This window comes from Vombatus ursinus, unplaced genomic scaffold, assembly GCF_900497805.2.
Source record: "Vombatus ursinus unplaced genomic scaffold, bare-nosed wombat genome assembly UNPS02014961.1, whole genome shotgun sequence".
NCBI classification, from domain to species: Eukaryota; Metazoa; Chordata; class Mammalia; order Diprotodontia; family Vombatidae; genus Vombatus; species Vombatus ursinus.
Genome location: NW_020954739.1, coordinates 621,964 through 631,481, shown reverse-complemented (window position 1 = coordinate 631,481; position 9,518 = coordinate 621,964). Strand labels below are relative to the sequence as shown.

Below are 9,518 nucleotides of genomic sequence, written 5' to 3'. Positions count from 1 at the left end.
CAGACATCTCAAGCTAGATTAACAGTAGACATCTTAAACTCAATCCAAAATGGAATTCATTATTTTCCCTCCTAACCCTTCCCCCCAACCCCCACCTTCCCTATTACCATAAAGGGCAACACCATCCTCCCAGTCCCTCAGGCTCAAAACCTAGACTCTTCACTATCCTGGACATCCTGGACTCCATTATCTCTCACCCTCCATGGCCAAGCTGTTGCCCAAAATGGTTCATTTCACCTTTGTAGCATCTCTCCAATACACCCCCTTCTCTCCTCTGACACTGCCACCCCTCTCCTTCAGACTCTTAATACCTCATGGCTGGACTATTTCAATAGCTGCTGGTGGGTCTGCCTGCCTCAAGTCTCTCCCCACTCCAGTCCATCACTAAAGAAATTTTCCTAAAGTTCAGGTACAACCATGTACTCCCTTACTCAATAAACTCCACTGACTTTTTTTTTTTCCCTCCAGGATCAAATACAAAATCCTCTGTTTGGCATTCAAAGTCCTTCAAAACCTAGTCTCCTCCAACCTTTTAGTCTTCTAACACCTTACTTCCAGACACATACTCTTTGACCCAGTGACACTGGCCTCCTGGCTGTTCCATCTTTTAGTTCATGGCATTCTGCCTGGGGTGATGGGTGTCCTCCATGTCTGGAACTCTCTCTTCTGCTGTAGGTACTGACCTTGCTGGCGTCCTTTATAATGCCACCTTCCTATAGGAAGCCTTCCCCTTTTCATTCCTGTACCTTTCCTCTTCTATTTCCTGCTTATCCTCCATATATATTGTTTTGTATATATTTGTTTACTTGTCTCCCCCATTAGATTGTAAGCTCCTTGAGGGCAGGGACTGTCTTTTGCCTCTTTTTGTATCCCCAGTGCTTAGCACAGTACCTGACACATAGTGAGTACTTGATAAAATGTTAATTGATTGATTGATATTTATTGAAACCTTGTCCGAGAACAAGCTAAATTATTAAACATCTGTTGGGAGAGATTCTTGGGAGTCAGAATGGGCTGAAGGAAAGGGTTGGGAAGACAGGGGGCTAGCATATTGGGGTGCTGTGGACAAATAGGATGATGGTGGAGCTTTGTTTGTGTGCCTCACTGGAGGGAAGGTGTTTATCCACATTGTAAGGATGTGATCAAGCATAAAGTGGTGCCCAGGGGAGTACAGGGGTGGGGACATGAAGGGCATGTTCGGACAAAGAAGGAAGTGTCTCGCCCCATTTCCTCAAGACTCTCTCCACTTCTCTAAGACTGTCCACGTGACTAGTTTCACCCACCTCACCTATCAGTAAAATGTCTTGTCCACTTGGTTTGTCCACCTCTGGAACTAGACGACTAGAAGAAATCATTGAATGAAAGCCTTCTGAATGTAAAGAAGACCACTGATATAATCAAAGGGGATGCTATTGGTGACCAGGAAATGCAGAAAGCCTTTTTTGAGCTCCCAGTTTTGTGTGTACCTCTTATATTCCCTTTTTGGTCCACTCTTGAGTACAACAGCTGGGGCTCCACTGAAAGGCCCACTGGGCAGAGGGGCTGATAAATGTTCCTTAAACTAAAGTATCTCATGATGACCTGAAGCAGCCTTGGGCTGGTCTGACCACTGAATAATCTGGACTGGGATCTACTGGGCATGTTGTTACGTTAATGAATCTGGATTTTCTGGAACTTGGGCTGAGTTGGTCTAGGTAGCACCCTGGTCTGTGGGCTGGACTAGTCTAGGATCTGAGTTCTAATCTGGTCTGGTCTGGACTCCCTGGGCTCTGGGCTGCCCACGCACCCATTTCTTCTTTCATCTCCTGCCCTGTGTTCTATCTGTTGTCAAATAGAAGCCCTTCTTCTTCCCTTTTCATCCTCTTGCCTTTCTTCTCCTAGCCCTCCAAGCCTTTATTTCTGGAGCCCTGGGGTCCAAAGTCTGAGGATCCCAAAGCCCCAGGCTTGGGAGTTGGGGATGGAAGGGTGACAGGTGGGGAGGCTGAGCTCACATCAGGTTTCAGGAAAGTCTCCCTTCCCTCCCTACCCAGAACTGCACCTGCCACAGCTCTGACATTGCAAAAAGGTCCAGAATCCCCTGCTGGGCACCCCAACCCAGTGCCAATCCCCGCACTCACAGTCAATTCTCTGGTTCCTGGACTGACCACCTTGAAAGCTGTGTGGGAGGGTTTGGTTCCCTAATCTCAACACCCCCCCCCCCCAAACATTCCTCTTTCCTTAACTTCCTTCCCCTCTGGAGATCGCACTCCACCAAAAGTCCGATTTGGGGGAAAGACTCCCTACTTGCCTCCTACCTCATCACTTTAAAAAATTTTTTTTGCTATCTTCTGTTTTTACATAAAGGACATGTCATGGTATTACAGCCTACCCCTACCCACCAAAAAACAGTTTAGCAAAATCGGCAGACAGACATCTGGCCTGACAAAGGAAGGGAAAAGAACAAACATTTATTAAACACCTACTGTGTGCCAGGCACTGTGCTAAGTGCTTTACAAATATTATCTCATTCAATAGAGTATGCAACAGCCCACACCCAGAGTCCCCCACCTTTCTGTCCAGAAGAGGAAGAAGAATTTGGTCATCTGTTCTCTGGGACCAAGATTGGTCATTACAATTAAACAGATTCCGGGATGTTAGTGTTATTTTTGTCCACATCACTTTGCATCATACAGGTCTTCCTGCATTCCTTTGGATTCCACAGTCATTATTTCATACTGCACGATAATATTCCTTTACATTTATATGTCACAGTTTGTTCAGTCCTCCAATTGCTAGATGCTCACTTTGCTTCAAGTCCCAGCACTTTGACTATGATTCTCCCCTAATCCCAACCCCCACGTCCAGAGCCCTGAAGAGGGTGTAGCAAGTATGGCTTCTGCTCAGGCGGTCCCCTCCCCCCTCAATACCTGGGATGATTTGAAGGGGTGGAGGGTGTGGATGGTGTCAGTGAACTGAGAGCCCTAGTTAGAGCGCCTAATAATGGGCCTGAGGTCAGATGTTCCAATTCCAGGAGGATGCCCCGGGTCCTGACCGCAGAATGAGCTCCTGACTTCAACCCCTCGCTGTCTTTTAACACCTTTCATTACCTTCCTACCTTTCCAGTCTTCTTACCTCTTACTCCCTTTCAAGTACTCTGCCCTCCAGTGACATTGGACGCCTTGCCATTCCTCATACTGGACACTTTCTCCAAGTCTCCAAGCATTTTCACTGGCTATGCCCCACACCTGGAATTCCCTTCCTCCTCGTGCCCACCCAGGTCCTCCCCTGACTCCCCTTAAGTGCGAGCTAAAATCCCACCTCCTCCAAGAAGCCTTTCCCGGTCCCCCTTAATGATAGCGCCTTCCCCCGTTATCTCTATCTCTCGTACGTTGGAGCTGTTCGCACGTTATCTCTCTCCCATCAGATTGAGCTCCTTGAGCGCAGGGACCATCTTTGTGTCCCCAGAGCTTGGCACAGAGCCTGACACATAGTAGGAGCTTAATAAATGCTTGTTGACTTGACGGCCCCAGATTGATGCTTATTCCCAGAACGAACCCTGGCCCCGAAGTGACTCCTTGACCTCAAGACTGAGGTCTTGACCCCTGGCCCCAGACTTACCTACCCTCCCCCCCCATTCACTCCCAGCCCCAGTGCACAGCCCTGATCGTGGCCCTAGACTGATCCCGGGGTGAGCCGAGGCTAAGAAGCGCTTTGTGAATTCGTTTTCAAATTAACATTCACCATCACTCAGGATCTTTCATGTGAACGTCAATGCAAACCGGCTGGAACAGTCACATCACTACATGAATATTCATGTCAGTCCACGCGAGACTGTGGTGGCAAATCGTATTGATATTCATCATCATTACATTAATATTCATTATCTTTATATAAATATTCATCACATTAGCCCCCCTCGGTGGCCCTACTCCAACTAAAGCGCGGCTGTGCTCACTCCTTCCCGCTTTAGGGGGCCCTCACGTGGCAGACCTCAGCACAGCATGCCCCTGTCTCAACCAATCACAGAAGGGCACTGCTGAGACTTGCGCGGGGCGTCTACGAGGATGACCAATCAAATTTCAGGGAAGGCGGGACCTTTCCCACGGCCTTGGTGGTGCCTATGTTGGTGGACCAACCACACCTCAACGTGAGCGGTTCCCGGATTGGGGAAGGGGGATGGGGGTGGTACCATTGAGAAGCTAGTCAATAAGATCTTGCTGTAGAAGGGAGGGACTTCTATGACACGGACCAATCGCACCTCAAGGAAGGCAATCTCTTAGGGATAATAGCCAACCAAGCATCATAAAGGGTGGTGCCATCGAGAAAAACCAATAAAGCCTCAAGCAAGGGCGGAACCTCCTGGATACCAACCAATGGGTCGAGGGAGGCGGAACTCTCAAGTAAAGCAGCCGTGGAGTGAGCCGGGGGCTTGCGGGAGGAACCACGTGGGGCGTCGGGGTCGGAGTTGGGGTCGGGCTCGGGGTCTCGTGGCTCCGGATCCGGGAGGGGGCGCTCTTATCGCCCCGGCCCTGCCTCCTTCCCGCGCCATGTGGCGGCGCCTGGGAGCCCTAGTGTGCGTGCCGGCTCAGAGTACCCGTCTGTGCACCAGGTGCGTCCCGGTCCAAGAGGGGCGGGAGGGGTGTCTAGGTCTGTAGCCGAGGGGTTAACTACGGGGCGGGACGTAGGTCAAACCGCGAATCTGGGAGACACGTGGGTTCTTATCCCGCTGCTGCTGCCTTGTGTCAGCCCTTCTCTGGACCTCAGTGTTGTCTATCTGTAAAACCTCAACAGACATTTATTAAGCGCCTGCTGTGTGCAAAGGCCAGTCGCTCTGAGAGGAAGATGCAAAGCGCCCAAACGGACGGTCCCTGCCCCAAAGGAGTTTACATTTTAAATTGGGAGGACCGGACAAACAAGTATAATACTAGGGAGGTGACCTCTTGTAGTGCGAGGACAGGTTTTGGAGTCAGAGGCCTGGCTCTGCCCCGTGTGACCTTTGGCAAGGTGCTTAACCACTCTGGGCCTCAGTTTCCCCATCTGTAAAATGGGGGGTGGATGGACAAATTGAACCCTTGAGGCACACCCTTCCAGCTCTAGCTCTATGGTCCTGAGTCCGGGAGGGATCTTTGGAGATTGATTGTCGGAGAACTCTCTCGAGCTGGCAGTCGGGGAAGGCTCCTGGGAGGAGTTGGCACCAGAACTGAACCTCGGAGGAAGGAATCTGGAAGGCCCCCCGCTGGGGGAAGGGCACTGCAGGCATGCCCCGAGGCTGGGCGAGGAATTTCCAGGAGGTGGAATATCATTAACTGCTAATGGTCTGAGTTGGCTGGAATGTCCAGTGTGTCTGGGCAGGGGAGTATGGGAATGGAGCAAGGCAGGAAGGGTGGGCGGGTGGAGGGTCTGATGTGCCAGGCTGGAGAATGCCAGGGCAGGGGGCCTTAGCCGAGGTCGTGTCCTGAACCCCTCAGGCCGGCAGTTCGGTGAAACCCGTGGACCCCGTCTCAGAATCATGGTTTTGTTTTTTTTATTTTTTTTTGTGAGATATTTGGGGTTAAATGACTTGCCCAGGGTCACACTGCTAGTAAGGGTCTGAGGTCGAATTTGAACTCATATCCTCCTGACTCCAGAGCCAGTGATCTATCCACTGCACCACCTAGCTGCCCTAGAATCATGTTTTTAAATGGATTAAATAAGATACATAGGATTACAAAGGAAAGCAATTGTATTGGAATACGCTATCTAAATATATTTTTTTAAAGTTCACAGACCCTAAGTTAAGAACCTCTGGATTAAATTGAATAGTCACTAGATGGAAAAGTCAGTAAGAAGTCATGGAAGGTTCGAAATTTGTCAGATCTGTGCCCCCAGGGGATTGGACGAGTAGTCAGCAAGCATTTATAAAGCTCCTACTGTGTGCCAGGAGCAGGTGGGTGGTGCAGTGAGTGGATAGAGTGGTGGGTCTGGAGTCAGGAAAGACTTGTCTTCCTGAGGTCAAATCTGGCCTCATACACTTACTAGCTGTGTGACCCTGGGCAAGTCACTTCACCTGTTTGCCTCAGTTTCCTCATTTGTAAAATGAACCAGAGAAAGAAATGGCAGACCATTCCATATCTATCAAACAGAACTAAGTTTCCTTTTGTTATTATTATCTTATTTGATCCTCACAACAGCTCTGTGCAGCAGGTGCTATTATCCCCATTTTACAGATGATCTGAGGCTAAGAAAGTTTACTTTTTCAGGCTCACACTGGGAGTAAGTATCTCCTGGAGTTTTCCTGACTCTAAGCCCATCCCTTACACACTCTGCCACCTGTCAGCCTAATCCTAGAATCATAGAATTTGAGAGTTAGAAGGGACTTCAGCCATCTAGTAAATAAAGTCAACAAACATTTATTAAGCGCCTGCTGTGTGCCAGGGGCAGCTAGGTGGCACAGTGGATAGAGCACTGGGTTTGGAATCAAGAAAACTCATCTTCCTGAGTTCAGATCCAACCTTGGGCACTTACTAACTCTGTGACCCTGGGCAAGTCACTTCCCCCTGTTTGCCTCAGTTTCCTTATCTGTAAAATGAGCTGGAGAAGAAAATGACAAATCACTCTACTATCTTTGACAAGAAAACCCCAAATGGCGTCGCAAAGAGTTGGACGTGACTGAAAACAACTGGACAATAACTTCATCAGACCTGTGCTTTAGGAAAATCACTCTGGGCGGAATGAAGGATGCGTTGGAGTAGGGAGAGCCTTGTGGCAGGCAGATCTGTCAGCAGCGATGGCAGTGATCCAGGCATGAGATGACGAGGGTGTACACCAGAGGGGTGTCAGTGTCAGAAGAGAGAAGGGGGCATCTTCAAGAGATGTCACAAGGGGCAGCTAGATGGCGACGTGGATAGAACACTAGCACTGGAATCAGGAAGGCCTGAGTTCAAATCCAGCCTCAGACACTTACTAGCTGTGTGATCCTGGGCAAGTCACTTAACCCTAGTTGCCCCCCCCCAAAAAAAGCTAATACAAGGGTGAAATTGATAGGCCTTGGCAACAACTTGGACGTGGGAAGGATGAGAGACGATGGGGAGTTCAGATGGATTCCTAGGTTGGGAGCTGGGGTGATTGGGAGAGTGATGGTGTCCTCAACAGTAACAGAGAAGTAGGAAGAGGGAAAGACCTGGGAGGAAAGAGAATGAGTGCATTTGTGGACGTGTTGAGTTTGAAATATCTGTAATTCAAGATTTTTTTTTTAATTATTTATGTATTTTGATTTGTCAACAAACTTTTTTTCTCCCCCTCCCTCCGGCCCTCCCTCCCCAAGATGGTGCGCAATCTGCTATAGACTATACATATACATTCCTGTTAAATATATTTTCACATTAGTGATGTTATAGGAAGTAATTCAAGACTTCTAAGAGGCACCTGGTCCAACATCTTCATTTTACAGACAAGGAAACCAGCCCAGAGCAACTCTGACGTCCTCGAGCTAGCAGACCAGTGGCTCTGCCCTAAGCCCTCTCCCTCCAGATTCAGTTCTCTTTCCAACAGACCTGAGGTGTGTCAGACCCATCACCCATCAGGCACCTGCACTCCTGAGTGTGACCTAGACCAGGCTAAAATGTAATTGAGAAATATTTATAAAAATAAATAAAAACACACTGAAACGTAGATGACATTTACATGTGGTTTTCTAAGTCAGTACAGGGCCCTGCAAGGATCCTCCTGTACAGGTTAGTGGCCCTCCATTCTGTTTGGCTGGACCATCCTTCCCTGAGCCCACCCTTGCTCCTCCTGCCAGTGCCCCCACTGACTGCTCTTCTCTCTTCTCCCCTCCCCACCCAGCGTGCCAAGGCATTGTTCAGGGAGACCCATCTCTGGCGGTCGAGCCACTATCTTTGCCCTGTCTTCTGGCCAGGGCAAGTGTGGTGTGGCGGTCATTCGCACCAGCGGTCCAGCCAGTGGCCCCGCCGTCCTGGGACTCACAGCCTCGCGGGCCCTTCCGCAGCCCCGGGTTGCAACGCTTCGTCTACTGCGGGACCCCGGCTCCGCTGAACCTTTAGACAGGGGCCTGATTCTCTGGTTCCCAGGTGAGTCAGGAGGGACCAGGGAGGGTGGCACTTCCCTATCAGTCCTTCAGTTTCCCTGACCTTTTGGAGCTAGGTTGGTACTTTCTGACGCTCTTCATTAGCCACGATTCTGAGAAGTCCACAGTTTTAGGAGTCTGTCGTTCTGAGAGTCCAGGAGGCCATGGTTCTAAGCCTCAAGGACCGCACAGTTCTAAGAGCTGTGGAGTCTGTGCTTTCGAGACTTTGTGGCTGAGAGTCTAGGAGGCTGAGCCTGTGGTTCTAAGAGTTGGTGTCACTGAGACCAAGAGCACATGGTTTTAGCAGCTCCTGTTTCTGTGGTTCCATATGATTGCCGGTTTTTCCCTTCCCTTCTCCCCACCCAATGGGAATTGGTACTGAGGTATCCTCAGAAGTTGCCAGTCCCCCCTTCAGGGGAGTGAAGACTGAAGCTGGGATATGGCCAGGGCTTGGGTAATTGGAGGGGGGTTGGTGAAAGGGGGATTTTCCTTCCTCCGTCCCAGAGTCAACATGGTAAATCAGGCCTCCCTCATTTCATCTGTGTGTTTATGGACCTTGCTTGGGTGTTGCCAGCCTTGCTTAGGGAAGGATCCCTTCACAGCACCAGTGTCTTCCTGGCCTCCTTTCCAGGACCCCACAGTTTTACTGGAGAGGACTGTGCTGAGTTCCATGTCCACGGTGGGCCGGCCGTTGTGAGTGCTGTGCTGGGAGCACTGGGTAAGTTTCTCCACTTTCTTGGAGCTCCCCAGGGTGCAGCAGGCTCTGAGCAGATGTTCCTTGGCAGGTAGGCAGCATACCGGGCCTTCGGCCAGCTGAGGCTGGAGAGTTCACCAAGCGGGCCTTCCAGAATGGGAAACTGAGCCTGACTGAGGTGGAGGGGCTGGGGGACCTCATCCACGCTGAGACAGAGGCCCAGCGGCGCCAGGCCCTGAGGCAGCTCCAGGGGGAGCTAGGACAGCTCTGCCAAGGCTGGGGAGAGACCCTAACTACGGCAAGTGAGACTCCGCCGGGCCCCCTTGTCCCCCTTGGGGTTTTTCTTTCCCAGTTAGCGCTTTCCTCATCCCTCCTTTCTCATTCTTGCTCCCTCCTATCCCCTTTCCACTCCGTCATTCTTCCCTTTCTTCTCCTTCTTCCCCTTGTCTCCTCCCCTGTGGTTCTAAAACACGAGGAGTCTGGATTTAAGAACTGCTTGGCCCTGAGTCTGGGGTCCACAGGGGCTGAGGGCTCTGCAGCCTGAGCTGCCCTGACTGCTTCGGTGACCCGGAGTGGGGCGGCACCTCTTCTGGAAGGAAGGAGGAGTTTCAGTTTCCCCTCCCTACCTGCACAGGCCCTGGCCCACCTGGAGGCCTACATTGATTTCAGCGAGGACGACAATATTGAAGAAGGCGTGTTGGAGTGGGGTGAGACCCCCAGTTCATTCTCCCCTTCCCAGACCTCCAGGTGTCAGCTGCCAGCCCTCCCTGGCCGCTCCAT

General features: G+C 50.7%; 1 protein-coding gene across 2 annotated transcripts in view; it reads left to right on the top strand.

Annotated features, from left to right (window-relative positions):
- Positions 1–4,490: 4,490 nt before the first annotated feature.
- GTPBP3 (GTP binding protein 3, mitochondrial) overlaps positions 4,491–9,518 on the top strand; it is an 8,886-nt gene continuing 3,858 nt past the window's right edge. Inside the window, exons 1-5 of one of the 2 annotated variants that reach the window (XM_027845402.1) lie at positions 4,491–4,588; positions 7,804–8,048; positions 8,676–8,762; positions 8,834–9,036; positions 9,373–9,445. In XM_027845402.1, coding sequence (XP_027701203.1) covers positions 4,527–4,588; positions 7,804–8,048; positions 8,676–8,762; positions 8,834–9,036; positions 9,373–9,445 — 670 coding nt within the window. In that variant the 5' untranslated portion in view covers positions 4,491–4,526. Of the gene's footprint in view, positions 4,589–7,803; positions 8,049–8,618; positions 8,763–8,833; positions 9,037–9,372; positions 9,446–9,518 lie in introns of both variants that reach the window. The other variant, XM_027845401.1, reaches the window with a different exon arrangement.